The 21,940-nt window shown below is 43.5% G+C and overlaps 1 protein-coding gene across 1 annotated transcript in view; it reads right to left on the bottom strand.

Annotated features, from left to right (window-relative positions):
• The window catches only part of csmd3b (CUB and Sushi multiple domains 3b), a 1,929,854-nt gene that overhangs the window by 1,338,072 nt on the left and 569,842 nt on the right, over positions 1-21,940 (bottom strand). The window contains exon 5 of the mRNA XM_085993978.1: positions 15,753-15,830. Within this exon, the coding sequence (XP_085850104.1) occupies positions 15,753-15,830 (78 nt within the window). The remainder of the gene's footprint in view (positions 1-15,752; positions 15,831-21,940) is intronic.

Consider the following 21,940-nt stretch of genomic DNA (forward strand, 5'->3'; position numbering starts at 1 on the left):
ACGACTTGTGCACACATACGACCAGGTCTCTCTGTTTGTGCACCCCCTTCAGGATTGTACCATTTAATTTGTATGTCCTCTCCTCAGTCTTTCTACCAAAATATATCACTTCACACTTTTCTGCAATAAATTTCATCTACCACGTGTCCGCCCATTGTCTTCCTGACGTTTATCACTCTCCTCCTCACTGTTCACTATACTTCCAAGTTTTGTGTCATCTGCAAATTTTAAAATTGTGCCCTATGCACCCACGTCCAAGTCATTAATATATATCAAGAAAAGCAGTGGTCCTACAACCAACCCCTGGAGAACACCACTGTATACCTTCCTCCAGTCCAAAAAGCAACTGTTCACCACTACTCTGTTTCCTATCACTTAGCCAATTCCGCACCCATGCTGCCACCATCCCTTTTATTCCATGGGCTTCAACTTTGCTGGCAAGCCCATTACTTGGCACTTTGTCGAATGTCTTTTGGAAATCCATGTATACTACGTCAACTGCATTACCCTCATCAACCCTCTCTGTTACCATAGAAACATAGAAGATAGGAGCAGGAGTAGGCCATTCGGCCCCTCGAGCCCGCCCCGCCATCGAATGAGATCATGGCTGATCATCCAAGTTCAGTACCCCATCCCCGCTTTCTCCCCATATCCCTTGATCTCTCTAGCCCTAAGAAATATATCTAACTCCCTCTTGAATATATTCAATGAATTTGCCTCAACTGCCCTCTGTGGTACATAATTCCACAGGTTCCCCACTCTCTGGGTGAAGAAATTCCTCCTCATCTCTGTCCTAAATGGCTTACCCCTTATCCTTAGACTGTGACCCCTGGTTCAGGACTCCCCCGCCATCCTTCCTGCATCTAGTCTGTCTAGTCCTGTTAGAATTTTATAAGTTTCAATGAGATCCCCTCTCATTCTTCTAAACTCTAGCCAATATAAGCCTAATCAACCCAATCTCTCCGCATAGGTCATTCCTGCCATCCCAGGTATCAGTCTGGTGAATCTTCGCTGCACTCTCTCCATGGCAAGATCGTCCTTCCTCAGATAAGGTGAACAAAACTGCACACAATACTTAAGGTGTGGTCTCACCAAGCCCTGTACAACTGCAGCAAGACATCCTTGCTCCTGTACTCAAATCCTCTTGCTATGAAGCCCAACATACCATTTGCCTTCTTAACCGCCTGCTGCACCTGCATGCTTACCTTCAGTGACTGGTGCACAAGGACACCCAGGTCTCGTTGCACTTCCCCTTTTCCCAATCTATTGCCGTTCAGATAATAATCTGCCTTCCTGTTTTTGCCACCAAAGTGGATAACCTCGCAATTATCCACATTATACTGCATCTGCCCAATCACCCAACCTGTCCAAATTATACTGGAGTTTCTCTGCATCCTCCTCACAGCACACACGCCCACCCAGCTTTGTGTCGTCTGCAAACTTGGAGATATTACATCTCGTTCCCTCGTCTAGATCATTAATATATATTGTGAATAGCTGGGGTCCTAGCACCGATCCCTGCGGTACCCCACTAGTCACTGCCTGCCACTCGGAAAAAGACCCGTTTATTCCAACTCTTTGTTTCCTGTCTGCCAACCAGTTCTCTATCCAAGTCAGTACCTTACCCCCAATCCCATGTGCTTTAACTTTGCATGCAAGTCACTTATGTGGGACCTTATCAAAAGCCTTTTGAAAGTCCAAATACACCACATCCACTGGTTCTCCCTTATCTATTTTACCAGTTACATCCTCAAAAAATTCCAGTAGATTAGTCAAGCATGATTTACCTTTTGTAAATCTATGTTGACTTTGTATGATCCTGTCACTGTATTCCAAATGCTCTCCTATTGCATCTTTTATAATGGACTCGAGCATCTTCCCCACTACCGATGTCAGGCTTACCGGTCTATAATTCCCCGTTTTCTCTCTACCACCTTTTTTAAATAGTGGGGTTACATTAGCTTCCCTCCAATCCATGGGGACTGTTCCAGAGTCTATAGAATTTTGGAAGATGACCAGCAATGCATCTACTATTTCTCAGGCCACTTCCTTAAGTACCCTAGGATGTAGATTATCAGGCCCTGGGGATTTATCGGCCTTCAATCCCGTCAATTTCCCTAACACCATTTCCCTAACACCATTTCCCTACAAATACTGATTTCATTCAGTTCACAGAATCACAGAATCACAGAAACCTCACAGTGCAGATAGAGGCCATTTCGGCCCATCGAGCCTGCACCGACACATATCCCACCCGATCCCCTTAACCCCTACACCAACACATATCCCACCCTATCCCCGTAACCCCACGTATTTAATCCCCCTAACACTAAGGGTCAATTTATCATAGCCAATCAACCTAACCCGCACATCTTTGGATTGTGGGAGGAAACCGGAGCACCCGGAGAAAACCCACGCAAACACGGGGAGAATGTGCAAACTCCACACAGACAGTCACCCGAGGCCGGATTTGAACCCGGGTCCCTGGTGCTGTGAGGCAACAGTGCTAACCACTATGCCACCGTGCCACAGTTCCTCCCTCTCATTAGACCCTATGTTCCCCGACATCTCTGGAAGGTTTTTGTGTCCTCCTTTGTGAAGACAGAACCAAAGTATGTATTTAATTGGTCTGCCGTTTCTTTGTTCCCCATTATAAATTCTCTTGATTCTGACTGCAAGGGACCTATGCTTGACTTCACCAATCTTTTTCTCTTCACATATCTATAGAAGCTTTACAGTCAGTTTTTATGTTCCCTGCAAGCTTACTCTCATACTCTATTTTCCCCCTCTTAATTAATCCCTATGTCCTCATTTGCTGAATCCTAAACTGCTCCCACCTCAGGTTTGCTGCTTTTTCTGGCCAATTTATATGTCCTCTCCTTGGATCTTATGCTATCGCCAATTTCCCTTGTTAGCCACAGTTGAGTCACCTTTTTTGTTTTATTTTTATGCCAAACAGAGATGAACAAATTCTGTAGTTCATCCATGCGATCTTTAAATGTTTGCCATTGCCTATCCACCATTCACCCTTTAAGTAACATTCCCCAATTCATCCTAGCCAACTCGTGCCTCATACCATCGTAGTCTCTTTTATTTAAATTCAGGACCCTAGTCTGTGATTCAACTACTTCACTCTACATCTTAAGGAAGAATTCTATCATATTATGATCGCTCCTCCCCAAGGGGCCTCGCACAACAAGGTTGCTAATTAATCCTTTCTCATTACATAATACCCAGTCTAAGATGGCCTGATCTCTAGTTGGTTCCTCGACATACTGGTCCAGGAAACCATCACATATACACTCTAGGAATTCCTCCTCCACAGTATTGTTACTAATTTGGTTAGCCCAATCTTTATGTAGATTAAAGTCACCCATAATAACTGCTGTGCCCTTATTGCACACGTCTCTAATTTCCTGTTTAATGCCATCCCCAACCTCAGCATTACTGTTTGGGGGGCTGTATACAACTCCCACTAACATTTTCTGCCCCATCGTATTTCTCAGCTCTACCCATACAGATTCCACATCATCAGAGCTAATATCCTTCCTTACTATTGTGTTAATCTCCTCTTTAACCAGCAATGCTACCCCACCTCCTTTTCCTTTTTGCCTGTCTTTCCTGAATATTGAATACCCCTGGATGTTGAATTCCCAGCCTTGGTCACCCTGAAGCCATGTCTCCGTAATCCCAATTATATCATATCCGTTTACATCTATTTGCGCAGCTAATTCATCCACTTTATTACGAATGCTCCTCGCATTAAGACACAAAGGCCTAGAAATTGGGTTCGGGCGCCAAAGTGGCGCAAAAGTCGCCTGAGCGCAGGATTTAGTGCAGTGATTGGAGTAATACCGATCGCCAGAAATTCAGTTTCAGTGCCGCTCGAGGGACACGGGGCGAGGCTCGAGGCGCTCCACGTCCCTCTTAGGGCGCTGAAACTGATTATCACAGCGCAACGTGCCGCAGCACCACACGCTGCGGCATGGCACGCTGCGGTACTGCAGGCCTTCCTCCCACTGTTAAGGGGGAGGTGCCTGCAACAGCGTGATCCCCGCTCGCGAGTGCCGACAAATGAGCCCGGCACCAAGGTGGGGGGGGGGTTAGGAGGCCGGGGATGGAGGTGCTGGCAGGCGGCCGCCAAAAAAGCGGCCGCCCCGCACCTCCACCTTAACTTGCGCCACTGCTGGCACAGTAAGGCCCCATGAACCGGGCGCGGGTAGCGAACGGCGCAACTGCAGCGTTCGTTACCAAATATCGCGAACGGGGCACGAATGGGGCGCTGCGCACACTGATGACGTCATTAGTGGCGGCGCAGCGCAAATGCCTAACGCCACCATTAGCGCCCCTACTGAATATCGCGGGAGACGCAGCCAGTGGCGCTACAGCCACTGACTGCCTCTTTAGGCGCTAACAGGTGGCGCTACTCACCCAATTTCTCCCCCAAAGCGTTCAAGCTTGTTTTTTTTTAACACTCTTAGGCCTTTAAGAATTATTAATTACTGTGGCCATGTTTGATTTACACCCTTGATATCTCTGACTGCCACTTTTGCTTTTCTCCTTCCTGTCTTTTGATTCTATCCTTGCTTCCTTTTCCTCTGTCTCCCTGCACAGGTTCCCAACCCCCTGCCATTTTAGTTTAAACCCCCCCCAACAGCACTAGCAAACACTCCCCCTAGGACATCGGTACCTCATCAAAGAACACAATCAAGTTAGTTAAACACGATTTGCTTTTAACAAATCCGCGCTGGCTTTGCTTAATTAATCCACACTTTTTCTAAGTGACTGTTAATTTTGTCTCTGATTATTGTTTCTAAAATCTTCCCCACTACCGAGGTCAAACTGATTGGCCTGTAGTTGCTGGGTTTATCTTTGCACCCTTTTTTGAACAGAGGCCAGAATTGGAGGAACAGAGATCTCAGAAGGTTGTAGGGTTGGAGGAGATTACAGAGATAGAGAGGGGCAAGGCCATGGAGGGATTTGAACACAAGGATGAGATTTTTTAAATTGAAGCATTGCTGGACCGGGAGCCAATGTTGTTCAGTAAACATAGGGGTGATGGGTGAACGGGATGGTGCAAGTCAGGATACAGGTAGCAAAGTTTTGGATGAGCGCAAGGTCACACAGGGTAGAAGATGGGACGCCGGCCAGGAGAGCACAGGAATAGTCGAGTCTGGAGGTACCAAAAGCATGGATGAGAGTTTCAACAGCAGATAGTGATAGGTACTAGTGATAGAAAGGCTGCATTATTGCAGTTTATCACATCCACGCCTACCTAGACCAAAAGGATTGAGCCACCACATTTTCATCATAACAAGTAATAAAATGGATACACCACTGCCATGAAGCCACGTACCCTTTTCATTCTATACTACCACAATTCAAACATTCAGACACAAACTACAAAACCACCAATTCACCCCATGACTAAACTACTGGGAATCAGATAGATGCACACTCACGACAAGGCATTCCAACTCAACTTCCCTTCTAAAAACAAATCTGGATTTTGACCTGCATTTTCAATGTAAATACATAAAGTAGCACTTACCTTTCTCACTCTGTGGATCCAACCAGAGAAGGTGGTCACTAGTCTGACAATGGACCTGACAAAGGGACAACCAAGGTGGCAGCATGCATGTGAAAAAGGAGGAATAACAACAGAAAATGCTGGAAAAACTCAGCAGGTCAGGCAGCATCCGTGGAGAGAAATTTGAGTTGACGTTTCGGGTTGTCCCTCTTGGTGTGAGTACTTTCTTCCCTCCCACCCACCTCCCCAAGAAAAAAAGGGTCACATATCAGGATTACTAAAGTCTCATAACTGTTCAATTTCAAGTATTACCGTCATAAGTCAGGCCAATTCAGGTTCAGAGTATGATTTATTGCTCATATCTTCCTTAATATAATACAGTAAAAAAAAATAACTTGAGAGTCAGGATCTTCTGATAATCATAGGAACAGGAGTAGGCCACTCAGCCAGTTCCACCATTCAGTTTGATCATTGCTTATCTGTATCTCAACTCCATATAACTAACTTTAATGCCATTAAAGTTACCACAAAGGCTCTCCTAATAACAGAGCCAAAGTGGCCAAAAATATATTGGTTTTGAACCTGGTCCTTGCTGAGATAGCTGATCTATCCTATGGTAGTAGGGACATTATAAGTGCCCTCAGCTCTCTGGACTAGGGAGAGGAAAGTTGGCTAGGGCTTCAGCTGGAAGTCTATTTGTGTGTGGACATTGAGTTAGAACAGAATAGGATACCACATCATCAAATAGCATGCTAGTGCCCACCTCAAGGGTCACACATGGATAATGGGCAAGGTATCAGAGAGCAGCCAGTGTCTACTGAATCTTATCCCAGCAATGAATCAATGCTTCCAGGAGAATGGGAGACTGAAGATAATTAGTGAGGAAGATAGTGCAAAGATATACCATGCGAAGGCGCTAGGAACATGACAGCTTGCCACTGCACGGTAAAAGATGTAATGCTTGTGCCTTTTTACCATAACCTATTTCCCAAATTCTGTTACAACAACAACAACCTGCATTTATATAGCATCTTTAACATACAAAAGCATCCCAAGGTGCTTCACAGGAGCATTATCATACAAGATTTGACACTGAACCACACAAGTCGATTTTAAGACAGGTGGGTCACAGAGGTATATTTTAAGGAGCATCTTAAAGGTGGACAGAGAAAGTGGAGTGGCAGAGAGGATTGGGGAGGGAATTCCAGAGCTTAGGGTCGAGACAGCTAAAAGCATGGCCGCCAATGGTGGTGAGAAGGAAATCTGGGATGCACAAAAGGCCAGAATTGGAGGCATGTAGGGTTCTCAGAGGATTGTAAGGTTGGAGAAAGTTAGAGATAGGGAGGGGTGAGGCCATGGAGTGATTTGAACACAAGGATGAGAATTTGAAATTTGAGGCATTGCTGGACCGGGAGTCAATCTATGTCTGCAAGCACAGGTGTTATGGGTGACTGGGACTTGGTGGGAGTTAGGATACAGGCAGCAGAGTTTTGGATCAGCTCAAGTTTATGGAAGGTGGAAGATGCAAGGCCAGCCCTGGAGGTAACAAAGGCATGAATGACTGTTTCAGCAGCAGATGGACTGAGGCAGGGTCAAAGACAGCTGATGTTACGGAGATGGAAGTAGGCTGTCTTGGTGATGGAGAGGACATGGTGTCAGAAGTGATGTGCCTCAATGAATCCGAGACTCGACGTTAACGGAGCAAAGCAAGGCTTTTATTAACTCAGAAAGTAATACACATTGGAGAAGTGTCTCTCATCCAGAGATCTGCTGTACTGCTGTGAGACACGCTGGGGCTTGCTTAAGTAGGGGCCAGGTATGGGCGGAGCCCTACACACAATGCAATACAGGTAAGGAAATGAAACTGAAACTAAACTAAACACAGGGAATACAGTGCCTGATGAATGGCATATTTCATCACAAGAAGCTCAGCTCAAAATTGAATAGGACATTGAGGTTGCAAATAGTCTTATTCAGCCTCAGAAAGTGGTTCAGTACTGGATGTCGGGCAAGCAGCATGACAAACCAGAGGCAGTGGAGGGTTCGAGGAGGTGGTGGTGAGGTAGAGCTGGGTGTCGTTAGCATACGTGTAGAATCTGATGTGTTTTCGGATGATGTTACCAAGGGGCAGCATGTAGATGAGAAATAGGAGGGGGCTAGAGGTAATGGGAAGAGGTGCCATTGCAGGAGATCCTCTGGCTATGACCAGATAGATAAGAATGGAGCCAGGGAAGGGCAATCCCACTCAGCTGAACAATGGAGGAGAGGTGTTGGAGAAGGGATAGTGCACATGGTCACAGTCACATAGGATGTCATTTGAGACTTTGATTAGGTCAGTTTCAGTGCTGTGACAGGGATGGAAACAAATATGGAGTTGCGGGAAAGGTGAACACGGATTTGGGAGGCGACAACAAGTTCAAGGACTTTGGACAGGAAAGGGAGATTGAAGATGGGGTAATAGTTTGCAAAGAATGAAGGGTCTAGGTTTTTTTTTGAGGAGGGGGTTGAAAATGACTGATTTGAAAGGGAGAGGGACAGTTCCAGGGGAGAGGAAAATATTTACAATATCAGCAAGCATGGGGAGCAAGAAGGGAATTTGGGTGGTCAGCATTTTTGTGGGAGTAGGGTCAAGAAAGCAAGAGGTGGGTCTCATGGACAAGGTGAGGGGAGATAAGAGAGAAACTAGAGAAAGATGTGAGTTCAGAGCTGGGGCAGAGGGGAAGATTGGCTTGATGGGCAAGGGGAAGGAAGGGATGGGACAGAGGCAGCTGAACAGACAGTCTCAGTCTTATTGATAAAGAAGTCCATGAGCTCCTCACACTTGTTGGTGGACCTGAGGGTGGAGGGGGCAGGGGTTGGAGGTTTAAGGTGATGGTTGGTCGTGGAGAAGAGAAGCTGGGAGTTATCTTTGCATTCCAGGATGACCCTGGAGTAGTGAGCAGTTTTGGCAGAGGAGAGCAGGGCCTGATAGTGCTCGATATGTTCCAGCCAGATCTGATGAGAGATTGCTAAACCAGTTGTCCGCCATAAATGTTCACATCTGCATCCCTTGGACTTAAGAGAGTGGAAATGGGGGCTGTATCGGAGGAACGACCAGGGTAGTAGAGAGTAACTGTTCTACTGGGGATAAGGGCATCAAAGATGGAGTTGAGGGTGTGACTGAGGAGATCGGTAGCTGCACAAGTATCATGGCAAATGGAGGGCCAAAGGCTGATATTTAGCAATTTGAAAGTGCCATTGTAAGTGACATGCAGAGTGTTTTTTTCAGGGGTGGCTGCAGCAGGAAGTGGGTTGGAAGTGATCAAAAATGGCCTTACCTAAAATTGAGACAGTGGGAGTAGAGAGGTCAGGTGAGATGGCATGATCGAGGATGAGGCTGTGAACATGGGTAAGAGAGTTTATAAGTAGGGAGAGGTTAAGGGAGGACAGGAAGGCAGTGAACTCAGAGGAAAAGGAGCAAGTTGAGTTGAGATGGAGGTTGAAATCTCCAAGGCTGAGAAGTTGCTTGCTACAGAGGTTGAGGGAGGAAAGACGGGAGGATATCTCCACGAGAAATTTGCCGTGGTACTTGGATGGGCAGTAGAGAATAAAGATTTTAAAGGAGGTAAGAGGAATGGAATAAGGTGAGGTGCTCAAAGAAGATGCCAGAGGAGTAGAGGGACAGACCAAGGTAATATTTGGTGATAAGGGCCACACCACTGCGACTATTTGAGCAGGGCAGGTGGTGGAAGGTACAGCCATGCGGGAAGGCTTCTGTAAGGGGAAGGTGTCATTACCTGTGAGCCAAGTTTCTGTCAAGGCCATGATGTCGATGCAATCATCCACAATAAGGTTATTGATGGCAAGGGCCTTGTTCACAAGTGAACGGACATTCTAGAGAGCGATCCGGAGATAGTTGATCCGTTGGCAATATGCACAGGGTAAGCAGTGTTGAGGGCTAACTGGGATGGGACTGAGGTTGGCAAAATTAACTCCCAGTGGGAATGTTGGGTGGGAAGGTCGCTGAGAGAGTAGGATGGAGCAATTGGGATTGCTGCTCATAAGGAGGCAGAGGTGGGTACCTCGATGGATCCTTTGCAGAATGCTGAGAGAGGCACAGAAGGAAGAGTGAGCCAAGCCTGGGATGGTGGCAGGAGAGTAGGAAGGTCAAGTAGTGAAGGGTTGGGGGCTAGGGATTTGGGGGAGGCAAAGTACCCGAGAGGGGAGAAATGAAAGGAGGCATGATTGGGCAACATGAAGGTGGAGAGACAGGAGAGAAGGGTCCAAGTGGGGTAAAGAGAAGAGAAGAAAAAGGCAAATAGAAGTAATGGGTTCAGGTCTGGAGCAGCAGCAAAGAAGTAACAAATGATCAAATTGTAAAATTTAATTTTATTTATATTTATCCAATTCTGTTTCTTTATCGACACAATACAGCACAAGTCAGAGCACCTGTTTCGTCCAGTCCCTTTGTCTTAATATTAGACTTAACACAGGTCTTGAACCTTGACTTAGATCCAACTCTCAAACCTATTTTTGATTGTGGTCATGACTCTTAAGCCTAAAGCTAGATTTGACTGTTACTTTGGGCCAAGTAGTGGCCCTGACATGAATCTTTGCTTTAACTGCAGTCGTGGTCATTCAGGATATGGTGGAAGAGTGAGGCTGACCATACTAAGAGTAGGTTTAGCTTATGGTTCAATTGGGCTATCAGAAAGTGTAAGTCCCCTGAATCTGTCATCGTATCACAACAAAGGAATTACCACAGTAATCACACAGAATTGATTCAAGACTGAGAGCCAATAGTGCAAGATCAAAATCATGTTGTCTTTATTGTCAAATGTTAATGCTGCCTCCTTCATGAAGATACTGCCTCTAATGGTTATTTTGCCAATTATCTTAAATCTGTGGCTTTTAGTTTCCAACCCATCCGCCAGTGGGAACAGTTTCTCCTTATTTTAGGGTTGCCAACTCTGGTTGGAGGTGTTCTTGGAGGTTTGATCACAAGATATTCTGACCACATGACATCTGACCATGTGATGTCTTATCACATGACATCATCACATGATGTCTGCAAAAATAATTGCATTGAATTTGTTGAGGAGTTAACAAGGAGGGTTGTTGAGGGTAGTGCATTTGATGTAGTCTACGTGGATTTTAGCAAGGCTTTTGACAAGATTCCACATAACAGACTGGTCAGGAAAGTAAAAGCCCATGGGATCCAAGGGAAAGTAAAAGCCCATGGGATCCAAGGGAAAGTGGCAAGTTGGATCCAAAATTGGCTCAGTGGCAGGAAGCAAAGGGTAATGGTCAATGGATGTTTTGTGACTGGAAAGCTGTTCAAGTGGGGTTCCGTAGGGTTCAGTATGAGTTCCCTTGCTTTTTGTGGTATACATCAATGATTTAGACTAAAATGTAGGGGGCATGATTAAGAAGTTTGCAAATGACAAAAAAATTAGCCATGTGGTTATTTGAGAGGAAGAAAGCTGTAGACTGCATGATGATATCAATGGACTGGTCAGGTGGGCATAAAAGTGGCAAATGGAATTCAATCTGGAGAGGGCATTTGGGGGAGGGAGGACGAACAAGGCAAGGGAATAAATGGTAGGATACTGAGAAGTGTAGAGGAACAGAGGGACCTTGGAGTGCATGTCTACAGATCCCTGAAGGTAGCAGAACAGGTAGATAAGGTGGTTAAGAAGGCATACGGGATACTTTACTTTATTAGCTTAGGCATAGAATATAAGAGCAGGGAGGTTATGCTTGAACTGTATAAAACACTAGTTAGGCCACAGCTAGAGTACTATGTACAGTTCTGGTCACCACGGTACAGGAAACATGTGATTGCACTAGAGAGGGTACAGAGGAGATTTACGAGGATATTGCCTGGACTGGAGAATTTTAGCTACGAGGAAAGATTGGATAGGCTGGGGTTGTATTCTTTGGAATGGAGGAGGCTGAGGGAAGACTTGTTTGAGGTGTATAAAATTATGAGGGGCCTAGATAGAGTGGATAGGAAGGACCTATTTCCCCTAGCAGAGACGTCAATAACCAGGGGGCATAGATTTAAAGTAATTGGTAGAAGGATTAGAGGGAAGTTGAGGAGAACTTTTTTCACCCAGAGGGTGGTGGGGGTCTGGAACTCACTGTCTGAAAGGGTGGTAGAGGCAGAAACCCTCATCGCATTTAAGAAGTACTTGGATATGCACTTGAAGTGCTGTAACTTACAAGGCTACGGACCAAGAGCTGGAAAGTGGGATTAGGCTGGATAGCTCTTTTTAGGCCAACGCAGACACAATGGGTTGAATGGCCTCCTTCTGTGCTGTAAATTTCTATGATTTAGCTTATAAAGGTTGGGTCCCCTGTAATTGAGTATTTTTGCTCGTGCCTGTAGCTGTTGTGCGAGAAGTTCCGAAAACCAGGAAGCCACCACTGAGGTACTTTGATTCCACCAGTAACTAATAGTAACTCACTGAAATTGCACTGATAACTAATAATACTGGTAACAATCAGATTCCCCTCAGAACCAATATAATAACTCACTGATAGTAATAGGTGTAACACCCCAATATCCTACCTGCAACTAGTAGTAATCCTATAACTTGCTGATAGTCACCCTGAAACTACAACCAAACAATCTCCAGCACTGTGTGGCCTGGCTCCCCAGTCAATGCCACTTTTAACAAGCCCCATCTCTCTTTGGACTCTGGTTTTGGGTTCTGTGTGAAGATGACAGCTCAGAACTGGGAGCCTCAATCAGAGTCAATCTTTATTTAGACTTCAAAAGTCAAAACCCTCTGGCACAGACTGACCTGAACCAAACCGAGGGATTGCACAAAGGGCAGTGGGTTCAGAGTTTGGGACACTTCTCACAGGGCACGTCGTCCAAAACTCAGCTCAGCACCAACATTTCTAAACTACTCCCTGGGCTTGGACTCAAGAATAGGAGAGTTTTCAATTTTCATAGAATTATAGAATTTACAGCACAGGAGGAGGCCATTCGACCCCCAGTGCCGGTGCCTGTGCTCGCTCCTGTAACCCTATTCCTCCCAGATCCTTTTCAAATCTTCCTTTTCAAATATTTATCGCATTCCCTTTCAAATGATGCTCCAGTCTCTACCTCAATAACCATTTGTGGTGAAGCATCCGATGATCTAATAGCCTTCAGTTCCAGCACCTTCCTTCTACTTTCCTCCTTGGCTCTTCCAGAGTGAATCCTCAGTCTTGGTCCCCTTGTCCCCCACTGGTGGAAAAAATCTTTTACTATTTACGCACAGCACAAGGTTTCACTCACCCCTTTACTGGCTGCTCCTCTCGCGACGCTGCTCGCACTCACCATGTTGCTGCTCCCGGCTCTGCAGAAAATATTGGTCCCTATGCCCACCCCATTACCCATTCTCTCCCCCTGCTCAAGCCTCAATTTCCCGACTTCCATACTCCTTCCCTCTCCCCACCCAAGTCCCAATACACCAGTCCCCTTCTGTCCTCAACCCCCATCCCCCTGACCCCCATTCTGCAGTCTCCCTCCCTCTGCCCCATTCCCCAATCGCCCTCTCTGCCCAACACCCCCATTCCCCAATCTCCCTCTCTCTGCCCAACCCCCCATTCCCCAATCTCCCTCTCTCTGCCCAACCCCCCATTCCCCAATCTCCCTCTCTCTGCCCAACCCCCCCATTCCCCAACCTCTCTCTCTCTGCCCAACCCCCCATTCCCCAATCTCCCTCTCTCTGCCCAACCCCCCCTTCCCCAATCTCCCTCTCTCTGCCCAACCCCCCCATTCCCCAATCGCCCTCTCTGCCCAAACCCCCATTCCCAAATCTCCCTCTCTATGCCCAACCCCCCCATTCCCCAATACCCCCCATTCCCCAATCTCCCTCTGCAGTTGATGTAGTCTACATGGACTTCAGTAAAGCTTTTGACAAAGTCCCGCATGGGAGACTGGTCAAGAAGGTAAGAGCCCATGGGATTCAGGGCAATTTGGCACATTGGATCCAAAATGGGCTTAGTGGCAGGAGGCAGAGGGTGATGGTCGAAGGTTGTTTTTGTGACTGGAAGCCTGTGTCCAATGGTGTACTGCAGGGATCGGTGCTGGGTCCCTTGCTGTTTGTAGTGTACATTAATGATTTAGATATGAATGTAGGAGGCATGATCAGTAAGTGCGCAGACTTTTGAAATTGTCCCCCTTTACCCAAGTTCAGGTCATGAATATATATCAAAAAGAGCAGTGGACCTAATACTGATCCCTGGGGAACACATACAGTTTGTGGCTCCTTCACTGAAGGTGAATCTTTGTACCCTTTAAATGAGAGCTGAGAAAGCTAAATAGATTAACACATAATTAGGTACCAACCGAAGAAAAAGATGCAAGTAACTGAGTGCTGCATTATACTTTTTCTCCCTTACCAGTTTTCTCCGACTTCCTCCTTTCCTAAAGGCATTGACTCCTTGCTGGAGTGTAGTTCCATGGGCACTGGCCCAAGGGGCTTAGGCATTGGCACCTGGAATTTCCACAGGGGGTTCTCTGGATCATCCTGGGCCGAATCACATTGCAAATGCCTGAAGTTACAGCAGAAAAATTGGGCGAAGCCATACAGAAATTCTACCCATGTTGACAGCGGTTCAACTGTCAAGCTCAGTCTTGTTCTCACCTGATAGCACACAGCTCACGAGAAAGCACTCACATGGGAAGTTGGAATGACATTTTTTCTCCCTATTCTAGGGACACCAAAAACAATTCTAGTGCCCTTAACACCATCCTGGCTGAGATGAACTAACTTTGCACAGACCGGGGACTGAACTAGTGACCTTCCTTGCATGTTTCATTTATCCACTGGACAAACTTACTGAGCCCGTGGGCAACCTGCAGTACATTTTTCAAATTACACTGTGGTGACAAGAGAAATGCACCTTAACAACAACAACTTGCATTTATATAGCGCCTTTAACATAGCAAAACATCCCAGGGCACTTCACAGGAACATTATCAAACAAAATCTGACATCAAGCCACATAAGGTGATATAAGGGCAGACACTTGATCAAAGAGGTAGGTTTTAAGGAGCCTCTTAAAAGAGGAAAGAGAGGCAGAGAGGTTTAAGGAGGAAATTTGAGAGCTTGGGCCTCGGCAGCTGAAGGCACAGCCGTCAATGGTGGAGCAATTAAAATCGGGGATGCACAATAGGCCAGAATTGCAGGAGCGCTGATATCTCGGAGATTTGTAGGACTGGAGGATGTTACAGAGATAGGGAGGGGCGAGGTCATGGAGGGATTTGAACACAAAGATGAGAATTTTAAAACTGAGGCATTGCCAGATCGGAAGCCAATGTAGGTCAGCAATCACAAGGGTGATACGTGAACGGGACTTGGTGTTAGTTAGGACACGGGCAGGAGACTTTTGGATGAGCTCAAGATTATGGAGGGTGGAAGATGGGAGGCCAGCCAGAAGTGCCTTGGAACAGTCAAGTCTAGAGGTAACAAAGGCATGGACAAGGGTTTCAGCAGCAGATGAGCTGAGGCAGAAGTCAGGCGATGTTACAGAGGTGTAAGGAGGTGGTCTTAGATATGGCGCAGATATGTGATCGGAAGCTCATCTCAGGTGAAATACGACACCAAGGTTGTGAACAGTCTGGTTCAGCCTCAGACAATTGCCAGGGAGAAGGATGGAGTCAACACAAGTATTACTGCAAATATTTAGACCTTTTACATTCACACTGTACTGGTGCAATGTGAAGTGCTTGATTTCAAGTCACCTTAGTCTGGAAGCATATCAACCTTCATTGACAATTTTAGTTATGCCAAGATATTTCAAGCAAAACAGTTCCCCATTAAAAATAAACATTAATTACAGTTCCATGCTGTCTCCTGTACCCTGGCTACTGAAGTGGGTATTCATGCACATGTAGTGATCGTCAGTGCAAACACATTGCTCCCTAAGCCTCATGCAAAATAAACATGCATGAATGGTTTAAAAGGTCAGACCTGATTTCTCTCATAGGTTTTGATGTGCACCTTTTTAATAGCGGCTTTCCCAATTCTGGCTCCAAAAAAATTAAGTCACTTTCAGTGCCGACGATAAGAACAGTAAGGATACCCATGCACACGGTCACAAAGCTGTATCCATCACAATGACTAGCAACAAAACATCAAACAAGGATAAAGCACAGAAAACGCATACAGAGAACACATCACAAATGACACAGACTCATTTCACTATTCCTCTAGAAAAGATAACAAAAAGGTAGACTCACAGATAGAAAACTTGTTGCTGTTGTCTTTCCCTGGGAACAATTTAACTCCTCTAGATTTAAAATCTATGGACTTTTTCACTATTTAGAAAAACAAACAAAAATACACATCAGAAGAAACAATTTAAAATAAAACTATTTTCCTTTTAAAAGAATGTCATTATTTAAAACGCTGCAGTGTTGATGTGATGCAGTTCATTGCAAGAAATAAAGAGATGCTGTAATTCACAACTAGCATAATGCTTATTAAATAAAAAATATCCCCAAAGAAAGATAACTTCAATGAAAAGAAGGTTGATTGGTTTTTCTTCAGTGTCTTTATCATGTGAGATGACAAGCTCAAGGAGCAATTTTGATCCTCAAGTGATCTCAAATATATATTGTGGTACTCGCTTTGTGAATGTAAATCCTGAGAGATTATCCAGTTAGCACAGAACAGGATAGTTTAAAAGTGTAAAGATAAAAACAGATACACAAGCGTATTTATCCAGTTCATTTTATGTGAAGCAAGAAGTGTTCTGGGCATACATGTTTTATTCAACTTCATTAGCCTATTGCACGCAAGTTTTGTCTACACTCTCCGCCAGAAAATGCGTATTTTGAAAGCTGCCAAATGCACTCGGTAGTTTATAGGTTCATTTCACAGTATTAAAGAAAAAAATCTAATCTTAGAGGGATGTTTGGATTGCTATATCGATAATCTACACAATGAGATTTAAAAAGTACACAAGGTGGCAATATCCGAGAAAATTATTCTACGAGTTTGTATTTTCAAAAATATTATACTGTATTCAGCATTATTGCTGTGCTTGATCGTCATGAGCACAATGATACATCCCTTGCTAACATTTCAGGATTTTTTCTTGCAATTGCTTTGTGTTTCCGATAATTTGCACCATTTACTTAGGACCATACATTATTTATACTGGTTGTGTAAAGAAGCCAGCTTTAGAAGTTTGGTGGCATATCATGTTGATAGAGTAATGTGCTGTGACTTGGAGCAGTAGAGATGGTTTTACAATCACAGTTCCCCACATGGCGTGCTCCTGATGTTGGCTATCCTGTTGGGGAGAAACACCATGTGAGAGTCAGCCATTCCCTGCAGGGAGGGAGAAGAAACTGATGGCTGAATTATCCTGAATTACTCACATGATTTTCCTGAAGGTCAGCTGAAAAAATTGCACAGAGACTTCAGATCAAGTCATTTACCTGCTTGCTTGGTCAGAGAAAGATGCATTGTGTGAGAAACCACTACAATTAAAAGGTCAGCTTCATCCCTTTTCCTATGTTCTTATTATGGTATATATACAGGATTCATTTAACTGTTCCTTCATGAAATACTTACACTACCAAAGATTTATATATTGCTCAGTTATATAAAAAAAATCATTGGCCCAGAAATTCGGTTCGGAGGCTTCCCGCAGGTGCAAGCCCCCGACCTGCACTTATCTTTCGTGCCGGCCGTTGAGCTGTGGGCCCCCATGGAATTCCAATCCTGGGCCTGCTCCAACTGCCGGCGCGCAGTGCTTGCGTATCCCAGGGGCGCAGTTAGTTTGATGCGTCCCCTGGGATCACGTGGGCCATAGGGAGTCAATCGGAGAGGGGAATGCCCATTCATAAGTTTGACAAGAAGAGCTGTCAAAACATCACTAAATCTTCAAATAAATTTTAAAAAATCACATTTAAAAATTTTAAACAATAATTTAAATTTTTTTTTATTTTCCAGCAGGGCTAAAAATAAACTTACCTTTCTTTAAAGTATTTAAAAATAATAAACCTGTGGAAAAAATTTTTTAATTTTAATTTATTCATCACTTACCTTGTAAAAAGCAGGCCTTATGCCTGCTTTTCAAATGTGTAAATTCTGGAGACTTACCCTCCCGGGAAAACCTGTAATAAAAACATAAGTTCAATGCGCACGCGCAGCCTCTCCCGCGCATGCGTTCGAACTCTGAACCCCTTCGTTCAGGGGAACAGAAGTGCTGGTTTCCCACGCATGCGCAGTGCATGCAGGAAACCGGTACTTCCATTGGGCCTACGGGTGAGTACCCAGTGCGTACTCACCCGTGGAGACCCAAATTTCTGGGCCATTGTGAAACAAGTGCACTTCTCAAAAAGTTTGGAACAAAAGAAAATATTCTTAATGCCTGAGTTATTACAACTGTAGTTATAAAAACGTAACACATTTTACTATGATCTTAACCGCCGTTTCGTTTTTTATACGAATATGTTCAAAAGTCACATTAAATGTATTTAAAACAAAAATTGTGGGGAAAAAGCAGAATATGTATGTTAATTATTTGATTGCTTAATGAAAGAACGGTATAATTCATATGAGAACTATGTAAGTTTAAAACTGTAAATAATTTTCAAGTGATAATATATCACATTAAAGCACAACAAATTGAATGTGAAAGCAGAATCAATACCAAATTGGAAAAGATTCTTAATGTACAAGGCTTGTGGATTGAAGTAGTGTAGTAGTCAAACAATCAAATTAACCAGTTGTACTTGCGAGAGTGAAGGGTCCACATCTAAATGACTTGTCACCTCTCTCCACAGATGCTGCCTGATGTGCTCCGTGTGTCCAGCATTTACTGCTTTTGATTCAGATTTCCAGTATCTGCAATGCGTTTACGTTTGTTCACACTTGGGAGAGTCACTGGTTAGATTGGATTGCTCAGTCAGGTAACTCTCAAAGAACCTTTTTTGCTCTGAAGGGGAGAGAAGAAGTGACTAAAACCATCTCATCCAACAACAGACCCGATGGCTGGAAATACTGGTACTGGTGTGGAGCTCTGCTGAGTCCATTGTTCAGTCACAATCCTCCAAGATTAAAAAGGGCACATGGCACATGAAGAAGAGGACCACTGAAGGGAAGTTAATTAGTATGAGTAAATGAAACAAAAATAAATCTATTAGAAATATTGAATGATACTCAGCTAAAAAGAATATAAAAGTCCAAACTTTAGAAGAATCAATCAGAAAATGTTTTACATTAATAAATTATATAATGTTCCACCTTACAGCAACCAAGGATTTTATTTGACTTGTACATGGTCTATAGAAACTTTAAAACTGGAAAAAAAAGTTATTTGGGGGTGAAACTGGTCTTTGCAAGTTGTTCAAAATGGGCTTATGGCGAATTGGCAGCCCATTTTACACCCTGCCCGATTTTATATTCCATTGAAGTCAATAGAAAAGAAAATTGGGTGGGTTATAAAACAGGTTACCCATTTGCTATCGCCCGTTTGGTGCTACCAGCCAAGACCCCCATAATATCAAATTTCCTCAGAGGGCCATTTGAATTTCTTATACTCTCCCGAATAAGCGGCTACTTCTGAAGCTGTATTAATAGTAGCAAAATATTCAACTGTAACCAAGCCACAGCTTTGAGTTTAAATGATCCCAACCTGTTGGACTTTGGATGTAAGTGGCGTTCAGTTTCATTATAACCTGCTCAAGTGTAAGAAGATTCACAGCAGATACAATGCAAAAACAATTTCAATGCTATTGTTAGGTTATAAACTGTGCAATAAAAATGAGGAATCCTGCACATTGATGTCGTCAGTTTCTCAGTGTGAATGGTTTTACAGTAATATAGATTTGGATGATAAAACCCATTTGGCCTAATCCTTCTAGAAAACCAACTTTACTGTCTTTCCATCAACATATCCAGCTCTTTCTTAAATGACTCGTTTCCTGGGGTCAACAACCCTTCCTGGCAGAAGGACTGATTTGCCACATGCAATGAATTTGGTGATATTTATGCTGGTATAAACGGTGATTTATATCTAACAGGGCTATAAAACTCAAACTGGTGGTACAGACCGATTCTGGTCTCCATACTACAAAAAGGATATAGGAGCACTGAAGAAAGTGCAAAAAAGATTTACAAGGATGATACCAGAACTGAGAGGGTACAACTATCAGGAAAAAAATGAACAGACTGGGGCTCTTTTCTCTAGAAAAGAGAAGACTGAGATGTGACCTGATAGAGGTCTATAAAATTATGAAGGGCTTCGATAGGGTAGACACTTCGATGATGTTTCCACTTGTGGGGGAGTCCTAAACTAGGGATCATAAATAGAAGATAGTCACTAATAAAGCCAATAAGGAATTCAGGAGAAATGTCTTACTCAGAATAGTGAGAGTGTAGAACTTGTTGCTCAATGGAGCGGTTGAGGTGAATAATATAGATGCATTTAAAGGGAAGCTAGATAAGCACGAGGAAGAAAGGAATAGAAGGATATGGTGTTGGGGTGAGATGAAGTAAGGTGGGAAGAGGCTCGTGTGGCACATAAACACTGGCATAGACCTGTTGGGTCAAATGGCTTGTTTCTGTCTGTAAATTCTATGTAAGAAACCCTAATTACACTGCAAATTCCAAATAGTAAAATGGTGTACTCAACTGGAGTTATAAATCACAATGAAAGCCGATTTCCAAAAATCTTATTGCCTTCAAGAAAAATGTAAATTCTATTCTGATGTACCTGAATGCTTTCCTCTCACATTGATGCACATTACAATATGCCAAAAAAATCCCAATGCATCATATTGTAATGCATTTTTCTCAATATACATAATTCACAAACACAATAATGACATTTTATTCTGTTAGAATTGACATGTGTTCAATGTGAATATATTAATGTCAACAGGCCCCAGAGGATGGAAAAATGCCACATGACTGAACATTCCAAGAACCATTGCAGTTCTACGCAGGATAGGTAACTATTATTTCAAAAGGTCACAGTTACATATGAAATAGGATTGAAAGATAGTCATGGAGTTCAAAAAATGACACCGATGATAAAAGTGTGGAAAAGAAACAATTTTTATTTCAAGAATTAGAAATATACTACAGGTAAATACATTATATTAAATAGAAAATGAGTATAAAATAAATCACAATTATGTCACTACAATCTAAGATAGTAACTTGAACCAATCAGGTGATGATATACAAAAAATGTTCTGTGTGATGTTTATAATACCACAGTAATTCTGTGCAAGAGTTATATGTACCAAAGCTAAACCATGCATTGCTATGGAAACAAGCAGTAAGATCATTATGTGATACATTGACATGATGACTATACCGCAATCTTCTCCAGAGAAATAGCTTAACAATAAAAGTTGATTTGAGAAGAAAGTTCCTACTTTTGACCTAAGGTACTGAACAAGTTAACTGGAGAGCCCCTATACCTTGATGACTATGCCAGCCCAAGTGGTATATTATTAGACAGTCTCATCATGTCAATGTGCATCAAAGTGTAGACTGCACAGTCACATGGAAGTTCTTAATAGCCTACTTGCACAAGCGTGATCCCTCCGGTGCAAAACTCTGCGAGGTCAAGAGTCTTAAAGAATCTCCCTTGATGTGCCATTGAAGATCATCTGTTTGTTTCCAGAGCCTCTAGACAGGCCCTGTGGAGGACCTACCCAGTAGAAATTTACAGCAGCACGTTGTGTACTCCCATCATTCAAAGGCAACTATTTGATGGTTAAGCATATTCAATTTGATCCATATCATTGTCCTCAGGGATGGTTATGACCTTGTGAAAGATGTAGAAATCTGAATGAGGACTAATCATCTGTGGAGACAAGGACAACATTATGCAATATATTCTGTAAGAATACACATTGTGCAATTTATTACTGTATTATGCAATATTTTACTTATTTGTACTGGAAATGAAAGAAGAACTCTATCAATGCCATACTGAAAGAGAATAATGTGTAAGTGTAGTGGAAGTGAGAAATATTTACAAAGGATTTCTGCAGGTTTAAAGACCGCAAATTAATATTGGCATTCTACATTGGGTACAACTTATACATAACATTGTTCATCTATTGAGAATTTGCTTAAAAAGATAAGCATGTATTTAGCACTTACCAGACTGATGAAACTTTGAAGATGAAGTTTATTCCTCAGAGGCGAGATTGACCAGCATTTCTAATGTTTCCTGCAGCCATGAATGCCTTTTCTTGTTGTGGCTGATCCTCCTCAGTATACTTTTAAGTTTTGAGTATTAAAAGCTACCTTCTTTATTGGGTGGGTGGGTGCACCATTGCTTCTGGGAATGGTGGAGGTTGTAGGCTGGTGCTTGAGATGGGGCTCCCCTATTGGTACACGGCCTGGAGGGGTAATCTGCACACCTGGTGTTTACCTGCCTTTTTCTTCCACC

Source organism: Somniosus microcephalus, chromosome 7 (genome assembly GCF_052327205.1).
Source record: "Somniosus microcephalus isolate GS21.2 chromosome 7, FLI_Smic_1.0, whole genome shotgun sequence".
NCBI lineage: Eukaryota > Metazoa > Chordata > Chondrichthyes > Squaliformes > Somniosidae > Somniosus > Somniosus microcephalus.